This window comes from Syngnathoides biaculeatus, chromosome 2, assembly GCF_019802595.1.
Source record: "Syngnathoides biaculeatus isolate LvHL_M chromosome 2, ASM1980259v1, whole genome shotgun sequence".
In the NCBI taxonomy this organism is placed as follows: Eukaryota; Metazoa; Chordata; class Actinopteri; order Syngnathiformes; family Syngnathidae; genus Syngnathoides; species Syngnathoides biaculeatus.
The window spans coordinates 22,672,681-22,690,128 of NC_084641.1; the positions used below are offsets into that span (position 1 = coordinate 22,672,681).

Genomic DNA, 17,448 nt, shown 5'->3' on the forward strand with positions numbered 1-17,448 from the left:
ACAGTTCTGTGCCGTGAAGATGTCCACTTCGTATGTTACAGACCGACTAACTTACCAAATTGTCACATGCCCCTGCCGAATGTCCAAGGACACTCCCTCGTTACACCGTTCCACCCAACTTGGTGCACATGTGCCTGCCACACCGGCAAACGCGCAGCCAGCCTTGCGCCTGTACGAAATCGGGATCATTTTTGCCAGTCTTTTGACTCACACAGATCTTTGCAGTCGATGAAAATTGAGCCCTTAGTGCAATAGTAAGTAACAATGTGTTATGAACGAGGTGGGGGGGGGGGGTGTCAGAGGCTCATTGGGAGGCTGCACGGGTTTCCCTCTGAGGAGTGCACCCAGAGTGAGCGACAAATGATTGACCCCTCGTAAGACATGACTTCTCTCTAGGATTTTCTTTTTTTTTCGCCTTGGGCGTGGTACTTTCTTGTATCCCAAATTAAAGACTTAAGATGGTGTTTTTGTTCTTTACAGAGCCCCTAAAGGGACATTGAAAAAAAAAAAAAAGCCAAACTGATTTCTCATTATAATGACAAACTTTCTCATTGTAATGAGTAACTAGTCCATTCCATTTGTGGATGTATAAAAGACCCTTATTCCTTATTCAGGAATCTACCGCTAGCAGGTAGATAAGCTACAATCCGTAGGTACCCGTTTTTCGACACTCATTGTAATGAGAAACTTATTCATGAATTACAATGAGTAACTGACTCATTGTAATGAGTAACTGACTAACTGAACTGTAACTGATTACAATGAGTCAGTTACTCATTATAATGAGTCAGTTACTCTTTACAATGAGTCAGTTACTCATTGTAATGAGTAAGTTACTCATTACAATAAGAAACCAGTTTTTGTTTGTGTTTTTTCTATGTCCCTTTAGGGGCTCGGTAGTTCTTTACGCATTACCCCCAGCCCCCAGACAGTTGACACTATGAAAATCACTTGTGAGCATTTATTCAAGTAGTATTCATAAGGCGAGAGAAGGATGACCCCCTTCCCTTTTTTTCCCAACTAATGCTCGAACAAACTGCAGTCCCTCCCAAAATAATTTTCCATACAAGAGGCTGACATCTGTTTTGAGACTTGGTTCAGCCTCTGTCTCAACAAACAAGTTTGACGCCGCCCCACACCCCCATCCCGGCCGTCCCTCTGTCCTCCCACATTTAAACTCGCCCACTATCGTCTGCCGTACACACACTTACCACTTGCAACATTTGTTGACAATTTCTTCGACTTATTGGTGTCTTTTTTTTTTTTTTTTTGTCCACACTTCAGAGGTTGTATAGGTGAGTACAAAAATTATCATCCAACCTTTTTACCCCCCCCCCCGACAACCATGTAAACAGTCATGCTGAAATAAATGCATGTGTTATTTTTAGGCTTTTGGCAGTATGAATGGTTGCATATGTTTTGTCTTCGGTCTGGCAGCCCTCAGTCGATGGGCATTTGCTGCAGGTAAGACTCACACTCGTGTGTGTGTGTGTGTGTGTGTGTGTGTGTGTGTGTGTGTGTGTGTGTTGTGTGTGTGTGGTGTGTGTGTGTGTGTGTGTGTGAAAACAAAATAAACGGGCCAGTGATACTTCGAAAACAATATTTATGAATGTTCGATAGTTTCCTTTAATGGAATGGCATATTTCATAATGGAAAAAAAAAAACAATTCTCCTTGTTTGGAGAAAATGTCTTGTCAATACATGGAATATCCATTTGCCAACCTATTGATTAGATAACCCAACATTTAAAAAAATATAGATACATTAGATACAGCCGTGTACACCAGGGCAGCAGCTGTCATTCTCGTACAGTGCAGTTCTACTTCACACGATAGCAACCCTAATCAACATTATTAAATAAATACTATATCTCTCCGGCAGTGACGCATTGTCAATCAGAACTGAATTTTTGTCTTTGACAAGGAAGAATGAATTTAAGATTCATGTCTGGGTTGCCAAAGGTGCATGTGGAATAACTACTCAAAAGAAATGGACTTACACTACTTTTCAAAAAAAAAAAAAAAAAAATCTGTGATAATAGGCTTTTGGGTGAATTTCAGGTTGAACATAAAAAATGCACTATAACTTTTTATAGATGAACTAAATTTGACCCTGTCTTGGCTTTTAAATGCAAATATCCAAGTGTTCAAGTCTCAATACTTTTTGCAAAACTTGTTCTGTAGGAAGCAGCTGAACTGCAGAATTTTCATCAGATATTTGATCCAGGCGGCACAGTGTAAAGTTCTGAGGACCGGGGTTCAAATCCTGGCCCCCCGTGTGTGGAGTTTGCATTTTCTCCCCGTGCCTGCGTGGGTTTTCTCCAGGCACCCAGGTTTCCTCCTACATCCCGAAAACGTGCAACATTAACTGGACACTCTAACTGCTTCATGTGCCCTGCAATTGCCTGGCAACTAGTTCAGGGTGTACGCCGCCTCCTGCCCGTTGACAGCTGGGATTGGCTCCAGCACTCCCGCAACTCTTGTGAGGATAAGCGCATGGATGGTTGGCTATTTGATCCATGAATGAACAAATATATTTCCAAAGACTTCCACTTCCGTGCCTCTCTGCAACTCTTCCAGTCTCTGTCTATGTGTTCCAAAGTTTTTATGGTCTCATGATGTCAAAATATGACCACCATGATGGACTCTTCAAATACGAAATTCAATTTGAATTAGGACATCCATTAATCCATTCATGGATCCAGCAGTTGTGAAATATGCTGCTCAAACAATAGCAAGTTATGTAAAAAGTACTGAAATATTGAATAGGAGTTTGGAGAAAATAAAACAGACCTTTCCGACTGGCGATCTTCAGCTCCGCCCCCCTTAGCTACAGTTGCCATGCCCCACAATCTTCCAAAATGGCGTCTGAACATCACAGGTTTGAAGTCGATTGTCTATCACATATTCCAGATAATATTGGGGTATGTTTTTTGCCAAATGTGTCAGACTTGCCCAAGAGAGTCTCAACTATTTCATGCAAGGATATGTACACGGGATTAAGACTTCGGACAGAGCCCGACGTAATATCAGAGTTGCAGCGAAACGTTGGCGATCAATGCAAAAAAAGTTTGACGCCTCACAAACTTCATATTGAAATCCAACAGAATAAAATAGTGGAATAGTACTGAGCATGTAAAGCAGGGTGAGTACTTTTTACTTGGAAAGATCACGAGCAATGTCATTGTAGTCTTTATTAGTGAGTGGGGGTATTCATTTGACTTGGCTCGTAATCAAACCCAGTCCTCTGTTTTAAAAGTTGGATGTGATACAAATGGGCAAATGGACATTTCTCTTGCATGACATCACGCATTTACATATCACGAACCCGACTCTTCGGCATAAAACATGGCACACTTCATTCAGGAGATCAGTGATACACTAAAAAAAGTGAAAGTTGTTCCCCTGCAATGTATATAACAATGATAATTCAAACTCAGAAGATACTTCTCCCTCACTTACTTTAGAACATACGGCCTTGTGTTTGTTGATATTGTCCACATTTAGTTGTAGGTGCAGTCTTTCGCGAGCCTTAATCCATCGTAGACCCTTCGTCAACTGTGTTTTAGGCTTTGGAAAATGAATCAACCAGGCAGGCCCCTTGTAACCTAGCAGGATATCTTTCATCAGAATTGCACGTTCCCCAAGCGCATCTGAGGACCATTTTCTACGTGACATTAATTTTTCCAAGCACACACAACCGATAACCAGCTTTGCTTGTGGGACAATACGGCGAGAAGGGCGGTCAAGCCAGGGGTTAAGACAATGCGGCTATCTGATTGGCTATTATTGTACGAGTGATTGACAAGTCGGAAAGGTCCATTAAGTTCACCTGTAAAGGTCCTACAGCATTTTAGGTTAATTGTGAAATATCTCCAGTTTGCCGAAAATCCCTAACCTTTTGTGATTAGTATATACAGCCGGTTAAAAACCGCCTGCCTCAGCCAAAACCCATCAGACGTTGAGTTCTGGCTGACCTTTCGCTCCCAACCAGATTTCTTTAGTGATTCTTCACCCAGCGGCCCATGCCAGACCGTGAGGGTCCTTTCGTAGCACAATCCGATCGGGCATCATCCCATTTCTCACCAGTGGAGGGCCTTCGTGTCACGCTGTGCTCTAGAAAGCACTGTGATGAATCAATTAACCAGCACGCTGCGGGAAGGCAGGCGATGAACTGACAGTCATCTCCGCTGATCGTCGCTCTTTCCATCCCCTCTAGAGGAGGCTAACTGCGTGTCATGAGCCAACTGCGACAACTTTTGTGTTTGCGTGAAATTATGACGAACATGCACCCCCGGCACCTCCTGATCCCCACTGCCCTCCTCTGATGTAAGGTCCTGTAGCCATGCTGGGAACACCATTGGTCACATTTCAGACAGATGGCATGGCGCCATGGGCATCGGGGAGGGGATTCCTTGCTCTGCTCTTGTTTACACGCTGAAAGGAAGAGTGGGGAGGACAAAAAAAAAGGATCTTTCCAAAGGGTCCCCTCACTTTGATTTCCAGAATGTGCAATGCCACGCATTGTCGCGCACAAGATCTCGACTGTCCTTTGATGGCTGCTGATCTTATTTACCGCTGCAGCAGGAGAAAAGAAAAGCCAAGGGGAGACAAAGCAGCAATAGAATCGGCCAGGCTTTCTGAAGCTGATCCAACTTGAGCTTGTGGACATCAAACTAACGTATATTTGAGCTTGCATAGTAACTTTGACCTGCCCTTGAAAGAAATGCTTTTTGTCCCCCCCACCGACATTCTAGGCACCAAGGAGTTATCCATCACCACTATAAAGGTATCCCTTTTTCCTCCCGCAGAGTAACATCCTAACTTCTTTTTTTTTTTTTCTACAGTGTTCACTTTCAAAGTCTCAAATTTGTGTTACTCTACCGCTACCTTTATTTAATTTTAACTGCTATAAGAAGTTACAAAACTAACAAGCTCCTGTGTCAGACATGTGATTTGACTGAATGGAAAAAAAGACTGAAAAATAGCCGGGGGGACTTGGGGGCTGCGAGCATGATCAAAGGATGAGCACCAATTTTAACGTCCAAAGTTTTATGAATTGCATTATGAATGAAATATATCTAGTACATCTGTAAATAAATGCTATTCTGTTTTCAAAATCATCATCATTTAGGTGCATACCTTTACCCCCAAAAAATTACAAATTCAACTAAAAATACTAAATTGAAATTAGATTTGCATCATGGCATGCAAGCGAGCTTTTGTAGCGTGTATATCGTATCCATTCAAAAACCTTTTAATTTCTTGTTTTAGTAAATGATTGAAACGCATGAATTTGACAACAATTTGAATTTGACTGTAACTGTATCACCGATTTCTCGTTCCATCCATTCCCACCGGAATTTATTTTTGACACATCTATCAGTTTCTTTCACTCGTGAGGGGTCTTTACCCTCGAGCACCGCCATAGTGTTCACTTGAAAATGGCCCCATGATCTGCCACGTATACAACAAGCGTTTTCATTGGTCAGGAGGAACACATTCGACCAATCAACAGACGTGGATCGAATCTTGCACCTCGCTTGCAAAATTCGACCGGAATATGAACGGGTGTGGGTTCTGGCACGGGTTACGATCGGAATATTGCTGAAAAATGGAGAATAGATGCTTTTTTTTAATCAATGCAATTTAAAAAGACGGAATTCCGCCTATGAACTGACAAATCACATGTCTGCTGTGTGCATTTTGATGAGGTTTTTATTCATCATCAATTCTAATCTAATCCCACGTGGAAATACTGTAATTTGCCCTTCTCAGCAAGACCCGTACACAATGACCAAAGGCTCTGGTGGCGAGCTGGAGGGCTACTGCGTCGACCTGATCTCTGAGCTCAGCCAAATGCTGGGCTTCAGATACAAAGTGCAATTGGTGAAGGACAACCGCTACGGAGCCATGGATTCCAGCGGCAACTGGAACGGAATGGTCGGCGAAGTCATCAGAGGGGTAAGTCACCGGCAGCGGAGACTCAAAACGTGCATTGCGCAATCCACGGACAAACGTGTTGTGACACCTGGCCACGTGAACGTTGAAGTGTTCATAACAAGGGGGCTGGTGTTGCGATTGAGAATCGAAATTAACGCTTGGTCCCGCGATGCCGCCCGTTAGGAAGCTGACCTGGCTGTGGCACCGCTGACCCTCACCGCCGTCAGAGAGCAATATGTGGACATGACCACCCCCTTCATGCAAACAGGAATCGGTTTCATTCTGCACAGAGACGTGGCCTGTGACGAGAGCTCCTTCAGCCTCCTTGCGCCCTTCTCCACTGAGATGTGGGTGGGCATCTTCATTGCGTTCCTGCTCACCGGTATTTGCATATTCCTTGTCGGCAGGTATGTTCAAGATTTTTGCAAGATGCATTTTGTTCTTTCCATACCTGCCACCTTTTCGGAGCGCCAACCTGTATAAACTACCCCGAAAAAATCCTTATAGAGAGCAAAAAAAATCCTTATAACATACCGAAGAAAATTATATGTCAAAATAACGGTTTGTTTTTCATTGATTTTTATTGTAGATCTCCATAATGATAATATCTGACGTTAATGTCTAATTATCAAAGTCTATTTAGACTTCGGCTCGAAATTCCCACATCCGTCCATATTGACTTTGCATTGCCAATAATGCTGTCAGAGTTTCTGGAACAAGCGATTTTCTGAACTCTGTGAACTTTTCTCGCTACACTGAAGATCCTTTCACAGTCTGGATTGCTGTGAGGTAAGCAAAGCACTGCTTCCATCACTTTGCTGAGATGGTGGAACATTGGTCCGCATGTAAGAGAGCTAACACAACTCAAAGTGTCGCTCTAACGTACCCGAACTCACGGCGGACCCCAGGTGACACTGCAAGGAGGATAAATGTGTCATCGGCTATTTTGAGGAGGAGGAGGAAGGTGAACCCTGCCGATGCGCGAGCAACAACACCAGCAAGTTGACCGCAAACTCTCCGCTTGTGAGCTTGATCGACCGCGACGAAAAACTGTTGCGAAAAAAAAAAAAACATTTTGGGGACATCGGAATTTGGTCTGCAGTTTCAGAATCCGTACGTATACGTAAGATTTGCCACAAAATCCGTATGAACTACGGCTAAACCGTACGAGTTGACAGGTACGAGTCTTTCATGCTAAAGATCAGAACTAATGTACAATCGTTGTTATACTGTAGATTGTATTTTAGCCGTGCTCTTTCATATTTGTTACGTGTGTGCACAGTCGCTGAAGATCAAGTGATGCGTTCGTGTGACTTTGGTGGTGGCAGCGCGAGTTTAGTTCACACTCAGTCCAGAGGGGGGGGTCCGCATTTCGCCATAAGTCAACTGGGACAGGCTCCAACTATCCACTACCTGGAACAGGATAAGCAATATAGAAAATGGACGGATGGGAAGTTCGTACGCTTTAATACAGTGGAAATCCACTTTCACAAATTCCAGGGTACCTGATATTTTTTTTTTTTTATTACGTCATAGAAGACACAGAAGCATTTATTTATTTGTTTTTTTAAATGTGCAAGGAAGCCGGAATGCCCAAAGAATTTTTTTTTTTTTTTTACATGTAGATTTGTGTATTTGCAGAATGTTTTGCTACAATATTTTCTGAGTAGTTTTGGGGGGAAAAAATGGCCACATGCTAACCGCTAATTGCATATTTTGTCTGTGGGAAATAATGCTTTTCCTCCACATTCCAAAAACATGCATGTGAGGTTCATTGAAAACTCATAATTGTCCTTTTTTGGGGGAGGGGGGTGTTTTGGTTAAATCCCAAATTGTGCAACCACATGGCGTTCAGTTTCCGCTCTCCATGACAAATTTTAAAATCATACAGTATTTCACCCTAGCATGTCTAAACCTTTACTCGGGAATTTGTAATGTAAAAAAAATATTCTAGTAAAGTTTTTTATGTTTATAAACAATAAAAATAAGGGAAAAGTAGTGTAATCTATTTTCAAACATTGTTAAATTCCTTGTTTCATGGCAATATTTACTTTTTTCCTTATATTTAGATTTAGTTTTTTTTTTTTCATTTGTTTGACTTTCAAACCTTTCATAGTCTTCTACTTACTACCTACATTGTTAATTTGTACTTTGTCCTCTTGTCACGAACCTCCGCTACGGTGGCGGACCCAAATGCGGGACTTTGAGGCAGATGCATAATGTTCAATGTAGTTTATTCCGGAAAATGGGTCGTACACATACAGGTGTCACCGCCCAGAGCAGTGGCCTGGCCACGCCCCTCTTGGCAGTGGCCACGCCACTGCTCATGACGACTCTTTGTACTGCTGATGCAACACAAATTTCCTTTTAATGGCCAATAACAGGAATCAGAATTTTCTGATCTGATCCATAATTCTTTATTGTCTAAGGTAAGAGAATGTGGAACTTCATACAAAACTTGATTCCAACTTTTTGGACTGATATGAATCTTTCCATGTACTTTTTTTTTTTTTTAATTATACAGGCTTAGTCCCACAGAATGGGCAGGACCTGACACAGAAGAGCACCAGTTCACTTTGCTGCACAGCTACTGGTACATCACCGGAGCGCTCACCCTGCAAGGTAACCCAGCGGCCCGTGTAACTTAAATACATAAACCCAACAATCTGCAGAATGAAATAATTTTTCTTTCTGTCTCACATTCCAAGTATTCCGAAAATGAGAAGCTCTATTCCCTGAAACGTTACTCCAAATTGCTTGCTTGCTAGTTTTTGTCTCCAGGCCCGACGGTACAAAATCTTGTTCAGCAAGTTCAGTTCAGTTATACTGTCACTGTGTAAGTACCCAATTGAAGGGTCGTGAAATCCAGTACGCCTGAGACCGCACGTGCGTAAAATCTATTGACTTACAGAAAGTGAAACCTCGAAAGTCAGACACTCACAGTTCCAGGATGCTGTTTGATCACCAGTTTATAATTATTGTATAAAATATTCTCAATTGATTTTTCTTGGAGAAATTTTGTTGAGGCGCCACAGTGGGTCAGCTGGTAAAGCGTTGGCCTCACAGTTCTGAGGGAGGACCCGGGTTAAATCCCAGACCCACCTGTGTGGAGTTTGCATGTTCTCCTCGTGCCTGTGTGGGTTTCCTCCGGGCACACTGGTTTCCTCCCACATCCCAAAAACATGCAACATTGATTGCAGACTCTAAATTGCCCCTAGGTGTGATTGTGAGTGCGACTGGTTGTCTGTCTCCATTTGCCCTGCAATTGGCTGGCACCCCGAATTACTGTATGCCCGTTGACAGCTGGGACAGGCTCCAGCACTCCCCGCCACCCTCGTGAGGATAAGCAATCAAAGAAAATGGATGGATGGAAATTTTGTTGAATGAGTGAATGAATCCACCCTCACTGGAACCTACGGAACCCCAAAAGGTACATGGGGAACAAGAAACCACACAAACAATAATTTGCATCCTCTTACTGGGTTTACGGTGGTTTTCCCGGTGTAGTCCAGTTCCCTCCAACAACCCCAAAACCTGCTTCCCAGGTTCATGAAATACTCTAAATGTGTCCAGTGATCTTCCGGCCGGCATTCAGTCCAGGATGGACCCCACCGAGGGGCGCTGCATCCATGTTGCACCGCCCACACTTCTTGCAAAGATGTCCGCCTTTCCAAATATAATATTGCTCAATGTCATCAATGTATGAGTTAATGTACAATATTTATTATTGAGTGGTGCAGTCAGGATTTAGTGACTTTATCTCTTTCTCTGCTGTGTGTGCGCTCTTAGGTGCTGGGCCTCACCCCAAAGCTGTGTCTGGAAAGCTAGTCAGCGCCTTCTGGTGGCTATTTTCTATACTACTGCTTGCTTGCTACTTGGCAAATTTTAACTCCGCGCTGCACTCGAGCAACAAGAACATCTCCATCGATACCTTTGAAGACCTGGTCAACCAGGACGAGATCGACTATGGCACTGTGGATGGTGGATCCACCATGCTTTTCTTTAAGGTGCTCAGTCTTGTTGATATGATCTTGAGGACAGCTCGAAAGACTTGATGGGATTTTGGTTTCTCCTCCTTTTCCTTTTCAAGAACTCAAAGAGTGCCGTGTACAGGCGCATCCACCAGCACATGGAGCGTAAAAAAAGCTACGTGGCAAGCATGGAGGAAGGCGTCCGCCGCGCTCAGGAGGGAAACTTTGCGTTCATCGGTGAAGCCGTGTCCTTGGACTTGGCTGTGGCCCGCTACTGCAACCTGACCCGTTCCCAGCAAGTCATCGCCATGAGAGGATATAGTATCGCCGCACGTCAAGGTGAGTCCCACCTTCAAGGCCTCACTAATTCACAGCTTCAAAGGCCTCGTACCCGTCCTCGTCCTCCAGGTTCCCCACTGGTTCAAAACCTCACCGTGGCCATTCTTCAGCTGAGCGAATCTGGCGAGCTGACTTATTTGCAGAAAAAATGGTGGGCCAGCAGCTGCTCGGGAGACGACGTGACCCGCGCCTCAGAAACCCTGGGGCCTCACGACCTGCGGGGTCTCTTTCTCCTTCTCGGGCTCGGTCTCGGGGTGGGCCTGATCATCGCCCTGCTCGAGCTCCTAGCCAAGGCTCGCAACGGGGCCAATGAGCAGAAGGTACGAACGCGACCGTCTCATTCCGTACACGGTGTGTTTCTTTCACTCTCCGATCACTGGCATCGAATTCATGTTGTGGCCCAATTGAGAAGTATCGAAAATGGAAATGAAACCCTTTGGCCATGAAATCATTGAATCAAATGGGGGGGGGGGGGGGGGATCATAGTAGGATATATTAAAACCTGCCCTGTGTTTATGCCCCAAAAGCAATTCAATAACGTATTGCTATTTATTAATATTTAATATAATATAGGTACTCTAGGTGGCACGGTGGATCAGCTGGTAAAGCGTTGGCCTCACAATTCTCAGGACCCAGGTTCGATCCCGGCCCCACCAGTGTGGAGTTTGCGTGTTCTTCCCGTACATGTGTGTGTTTTTTTTCCAGGCACTGCGGTTTCCTCCCACATCCCAAAATCATGCAACATTAATTGGACACTCTAAATTGCCCGTAGGTGTTGTTGTGAGTGTGACTGTTGTCTGTCTCTGTGCCCTGCGATTGGATGGCAACCAGTTCAGTGTGTACCCCGCCTCATGCCCGTTGACAGCTCGGATAGACTCCAGCACTCCCCCCTCGTGAGGATAAGTGGCAGAGAAAACTGATTAATTGCAAATGCTCGCATAAAAATGCATATATATATATATATATATCTTTGACTGGACAGGGAAAAACTAAGCTTTGATCGAGATGCTTTTTTTTTATTTTACTTCATGGTGAGAGCAGCTTTTTTTTTTTTTTTTGCACATTAAACATTATTTAGGGTTCACGTTTTCACATCAGAATACGATTTTTAAAACAAACTTGAATCTATCTACTTTGTAAAACAATAAATAAAAATGTCTTTTGTTTCCCCCCCTCTTTATTTACTCATGACAAACCTCAGTAAAAAGCTGCACAAGACTTTGCAGGCATTCAGACGACCACGTGGATGTTTTTTGTATGAAAAGGCAAGCGTTTTCAGCGTAGGGCGCTGTGAACAAATTCAAAATGTTCAATTGTTTTCCACCATTTTGATTCTTCTTCCTTGATGCAGAAATCATGCTGCTCGGTGTTGACATCTGAGCTTAATCGGCGCTTTGGCGGTGGAGGGGAGGCTGCGGAGCAAGACTCAACTGACAAAAGCAAAGCGTAGTGCAACCAAAACACAAACCAAGACAAATGGAGGGAGCCTTTTTTTTTCTCCGCGGTGCAAACAAACGCACTTGGCTCTGTGTTTCCATAGCAACCCCGGGTGACGTTTCATATCTGTCCAGAAATTTGAGTGACCCCATAAAATACAACAGAAAGCAACTTCGCTATTAAGAAAAAAAAGTGCCTCTAACATTTTAATATGAAAAATGCTAATCACTACTAATAATGGATGCTGTCCACAATTTTAATAATGCCTTTCCAAAGTGTCTTGCTGGATTCATACAAATAAATATGACTCGATTCAAAATCGTTTTTCTTTCAATGTGCACAACCACACTTAGAATATGAATATATGAGTAATCTTTTGTTCTTTCTTTTTCACTTTCTATTAGGGACACACAAATGAACATTTTAACAAATTTAAAATGGGCAGCACGATGGGTCAGGTGGTGAAGCGTTGGCCTTACAGTTCTGAGGTCCTGCGTTCGATCCCAGCCCCACCTGTGTGGAGTTTGCATGGTCTCCCCGTGCCTCGGTGGGTTTCCTCCGGCCACTCCGGTTTCCTCCCACATCCCAAAAACATGCAACATTAATTGGACGCTCTAAATTGCCCCAAGGTGTGATTATGAGTGCGGCTGTTTGTCTCTATGTGCCCTGCGATTGCCTGGCAACCAGTTCAGCGTGCACCCCGCCTCCTGCCCATTGACAGCTGGGATAGGCTCCAGCACTCCCCGCGACCCTCGTGAGGATAAGCGGAAGAGAAAATGGATGGATGGAAATTTAAAATGCAAAAAGACTCATTTTATTAAGACAATAGACTTGCAATACTTCCAAGACCAGAAAGTGAGTCTTCCGACAACTTGGGGCCTGGGGGGCTCCTCCAGGTCAAGTCATCCTTATTGGGCCAAGGCACATGCTGGACGGTGTTCATTTGTCAGCAGTCCTATGAACTGTGCCATGCACATTTGCCCTCCTGCAGAGAATGGAATGTTTTATCACATGGGCGAGATTAAATTCAAGGAGCAAAAGTCCAGAAGGTTCTCCCGGCGCACAGAAGAGTGCAATGACCGGGTCATCTTCATCATTCCTGACACGGTGGACCGACAGCCTATCCAAGGACGGCGAAGGCCATACAAATCCAGCTTTGCAGACAAGGAAATGACCAAAACGTCATTCAGAGGTTTTCAGAAGGAAAAAAAAAAACAGCATTGAGATGGTGGTGCCCTGGGAGGGAGGTTTGAGGTTCCTCATCAGAGGAAGTGAGCAAAACAAATGGGAATGGTCACCAGCTAATAGCAGATCTTCTTCTTTTCCATTCGACTTGTCCCGGTAAGGGTCGCCACAGCGTGTCATCTTTTTCTATCTTGGGCTATCGTGCATCTTCCTCACTTACACCCACTGTCCTCCTGTCCTCCCTCACAACATCCATCAACCTTTTGTTTGGTCTCCCTCTCGCTCGTTTGCCTGGCAGCTCCATGCTCAGCACCCTTCTACCAATATACTCAACTCTCTCGCCTCTGGACATGGCCAAACCATCAAAGTCTCCTCTCTCTAACCTTGTCTCCAAAACATCCAACTTTGGCTGTCCCTCTAATGAGCTCATTTCTCATCCCATCCAACCTGCTCACTCCAAGCGAGAACCTCAACATCTCCATTTCTGCTACGTCCAGTTCTGCTTCCTGTTGCCTCTTCAGTGCCACCGTGTCACCGACAGAGGGTGTTCTGGGATACGGGGAAAAACGTCAAGATAGGGTGGGGCCTGCATGTTGACCCTGCAGCTAACCCCCATTGCTACTGACTACCGAGGTCGAGGCCAGCAACAGGGAGGTGAGGGTTCCTGCCGTGGGCCTCACGGGGACTGAAGCAGCTGCAACAGGCCTGCCTGGCGACGGGCAGGATCATAAAATCTTCCCGGTATTCATTCACTACAGTTTATCACATAACACGACCGGCCACTGAAAAGGGTTCTTGTATGGATCCCAACAACATGACTCTATCTCCATAATCACTCATGCATTTTATTATGAGGGTGATTCTAATTATACAAGCACAAGTAAAAAAAAAAAAAAAATGTTCAGTGTATTCCGATAAATTTAATCGTCCTAATGTTTTATTTTCTGTGTTGGCTGGCAAACAATACAGGGTGCACCTTGCCTTCTGCCTGAAGATAGTTGAGAAAGATTCCAGCACTTCCGTGACCCTTGTGAGGATAATGAGAATGGATGGATGGGTATTCAATCAACTGCTATTCCTATCTTTCACCACTTGACTGTGCTATTGGATTTCTAGTGACAAGCAGCATTATTCATTCGCCACACGACCGTGCCTCCGTCAAGTTTCAGATACAGTTTTGCCATTTTTTTTATTGGGCATTGGAATGCGTATAATCTTTCTGTCACAGCCAGGTATCGTAGCCTAAATTCATTTCCCAAATTGGGTTCCGGGTGAAGTGGAACTGAGCCAGCTGACTTTGTTCCAAGGGTCAAGATGGACCCTATACTGCTCTCCAGTCCATCATACAGCACATATTGTATAGCTCCCAATCACACACATAGACAATATCGTCTTCAAAATAACCTTCTGTAATATGAACGTGTTAGAATGTGCAAACTCCACGCAGAAGGTTCTAATCTGAGATTTAAACCCAGGGCCTCTTGACTCGAATGAAGAAATGTTCACCAACACTATACCATATTGCCACATTATAACCAATGGTCTGGTAAATAATTATAGTATCCAGCCGTGCATCACCTATCCTCACGAGGGTTGCAAGGGTTCTGGAACCTATCCCAGCTAATTTGGGGAGAGACATAGACTATTATTACCATGTGAACTAAACAAAACACATTCAGAAGTAGAGGACAACCCAAGGAATGACTGTGCCAAATACTAACAGAGGTTGTCTGTTTCACACAGCACACAAAGCTGAACGGCAACAATTTGTTCATTGTTGACTGGAAATTAGTCCTTAGCAAACAAAAAAGAAGTCTTCGCTTGTTATACAACTTGATATCTCACTAAAATAAAAATAACAGAGGGAATTCTACTTTGAAGCCAACATGAATATCCATCCATCCATTTTCTTAGCTGCTTATCCTCACAAGGGTCACAGGAGTGCTGGAGGCTATCCCAGCTGTCAACGGGCAGGAGGCGGGGTGCACGCTGAACTGGTTGCCAGGCAATCGCAGGGCACATAGAGACAAACAGCCGCACTCATAATCACACCTTGGGCCAATTTAGAGCGTCCAATTAATGTTGCATGTTTTCAGGATGTGTGAGGAAACCGGAGTGCCCGGAGAAAAGCCACGCAGGCACAGGGAGAACATGCAAAGTCCACACAACCGAGGCCGGGGTTTGACCCCCGGTTCTCAGAACTGCGAGGCCAACGATCTAACCACTGTGCCTCCCCGACATTAAAAAAAAAATAATAATAATACCGGGTGCTCCCGTAATTTTACATGTAAAAGCTTTACTATACAGACGTTTCCAGAATCATAAGCAAAGACATATTCTGTATATTCTGGTGCATCATCCGGGTAAGTGTCCCCTGGCCTGTTAAACGACCTGCGTGTGAACCCGCTAATCACCTTCAGGACTCACTGGTTTAGTTCTTCCAGGAGAAAGTGACGGGATGAGGCTGAACAGGCCGGCATGGAACACGATACGTCGCGGTCACGAGAAAGAGTGTGCGTACGTGAGAGGTAGAGCCGAAAAAGACGAGTATTGATTTGGTGGCTGGCAGATCCTGACAGCTGTGCTAAGATAGCGCACACTCCCTCTGCCACGGTCTACAGCTCAGTTGACAGGGAAGTGCCTAAGACGATTAAGCTGTAAATCCCACAGATTTCCTGCCGCCCCCCTTCGGTGCCTCAAACCCGCGCCACTGCCTCCCCCGCCAGCCAACAACCTGGCCCCCTCAAGCCTCCTCATTAATACAAACATTGATTCATTGATTTGAATGATTTCAGGTCCTCATGCTGAAAATTATGAAAACATTTGCGATAAGGCATCGGCACCACTGAATGAAAATCTTTTTTTTTTTCTTCAGGTGAAGGATGCATTCGGCAATAACTTTCATTTAATGTTTGTTTAATGTTCTTTTTCTTCCTTCTTGTGAAGGTGAGGGTGCGCAATCGTGGCGCACAGACCAAGGCCAAACAATAAAAATGCGTCAGTCTTACTCATTTCATTAAAAACCCTCAAAGTGTTCAGTGAAAGTATTCCACCAAAAGCCCGCTACAAAGATTTTACCAAGCACCACACACAACAAGCAGCCTTTTCTCATCGCAGCTCCGTCGCACAGATCCGCTGGGTCTCGAGCAGTCTCCCTTTAGCCCCGTTGCAGATAAAACAGACAACATAAACATCATTCAACGTCATCTGACCTCATTCAAAACTCTCAGACGTCTGTAGGCTTGCCACCTGATATGCAGAAAATTTTTAAAGCTGTATGCTTCACGCCCCTTCTAGAAAGTATTTTATTTGAATATTTTGTGTGTAATCCTCATGTAAATCTAATTAAGCACATGCGGTGCGTTTATAGTGAATAATGCACGGTGGCGCAGCTGGAAAGCGTTGGCCTCACAGTTCCGAGGTCCCTGGTTCAATCCTGGAGTTTGCATGTTTTCCCCGTACCTGCGTGGGTTTTTTCTGCACACTCCAGTTTCCTCCCACATGCAACATCGATTGGAGACTCTAAATTGCCCCTAGGTGTGATTGTGAATGCAGCTGTTTGTCTTGATGTGCCATGCGATTGGTTGGAAACCAGTTGAGGGTGTACCCCTCCTCCGGCCTGTTGACAGCCGAGATAGGCTCCAATACTCCCGTGACCCTCGTGAGCATAAGCAGCAAAAAAATGGATGGATGGATGTTCCAGCAATTTGATGTACTTTGCCTCTTAAAACTTTTAAGCCAAATTCATTTGGTGATACGGCTATCAAGATGTTTTTAAATCACCAAAGTATGATTATTATTTTAATGTTGCAATCTCAATTACGAAAAAAGATTCTTCCTGAGTAAGATGTTACATGGTCGACCCTTTCTCCAGTTCTTTGCAGATTTTTTCGAACTCCATTCACTTGGATGAGAGGCAGCCGAGTTTCATAAGATAGAAGAACGGCGCTTCTCCGCATGAATGTGAAGAGTGGCTCGATATTGATTTCTTTCTTTTTGTATATTCCTCCACACATTTGAAACCTACATTGTAGGTGGAGGTTTAAAATAGTGATGCAATGAAATAGTGCGCAGGAAGCTCCCGTCCTGTCTTATTCCTGATTCTTCTGTTCACTGCCTCCACTGCAGCCCCACGCCTGTCAGTGAGCTCAGCATTAGAAATTCCAAACGGCGTGTCACCACTTTGAACTGAGGGCTTGAAGTGCTTTGAGTCTGCTGCTCCCTTGGATGCGGCAGGCAAAGTCTGCGCATTGATCTCTCCGACTTTGACACTCTCCCTCTTTCGCTCTCATTCCTTCACTTGCCGCTGGCCTGCTGGTCTGTTGTCAGTCTTCTCCTCTTGCGCTCCATTTAGCAATGTGTGTCAGAAAAATTACATTTCAAGCACAAACTACAAACTAGTTTGATCCTTCAATATGCGCTAAACTATCAACCAGCATGTCATACAAAAAAAAAAAAAAAAAAATGCAAAGTTTACTTTGCTTTCTCGTCAAAATGCCCTCAGAATCAAACAGTTGGTAGCTAAGAAGAAGATTACCATGCTGGAGAAATCTCCCTCCCAACCCAACATGGAT

General features: G+C 44.3%; 1 protein-coding gene across 2 annotated transcripts; it reads left to right on the forward strand.

The window, feature by feature from the left end:
- The first annotated feature begins 1,102 nt into the window (after nucleotides 1-1,102).
- si:ch211-251b21.1 (uncharacterized protein LOC571720 homolog) lies at nucleotides 1,103-11,986 on the forward strand. 2 transcript variants are annotated; one of them, XM_061809333.1, is made up of 10 exons: nucleotides 1,103-1,295; nucleotides 1,389-1,464; nucleotides 4,757-4,788; nucleotides 5,778-5,963; nucleotides 6,126-6,349; nucleotides 8,467-8,564; nucleotides 9,732-9,949; nucleotides 10,033-10,252; nucleotides 10,322-10,572; nucleotides 11,604-11,986. In XM_061809333.1, the coding sequence occupies exons 2-10, from the start codon at nucleotides 1,401-1,403 to the stop codon at nucleotides 11,700-11,702; spliced, it is 1,392 nt and encodes a 463-aa protein (XP_061665317.1). In that variant the 5' UTR covers nucleotides 1,103-1,295; nucleotides 1,389-1,400; the 3' UTR covers nucleotides 11,703-11,986. The 2 variants fall into 2 exon arrangements, with proteins under 2 accessions (XP_061665317.1, XP_061665327.1); XM_061809343.1 differs by lacking the exon at nucleotides 1,103-1,295 and having other exon boundaries at nucleotides 1,384-1,464.
- Nucleotides 11,987-17,448: the final 5,462 nt, after the last annotated feature.

Excerpts from the sequence above, each read along its gene's own strand:
- si:ch211-251b21.1 (XM_061809333.1), top strand. The coding sequence starts at position 1,401 with ATGAATGGTTGCATATGTTTTGTCTTCGGTCTGGCAGCCCTCAGTCGA. Across the intron at positions 8,565-9,731 it reads CGGAGCGCTCACCCTGCAAG|GTGCTGGGCCTCACCCCAAA; the intron begins GTAACCCAGCGG and ends GTGCGCTCTTAG. Across the intron at positions 10,573-11,603 it reads ACGGGGCCAATGAGCAGAAG|AAATCATGCTGCTCGGTGTT; the intron begins GTACGAACGCGA and ends TCCTTGATGCAG.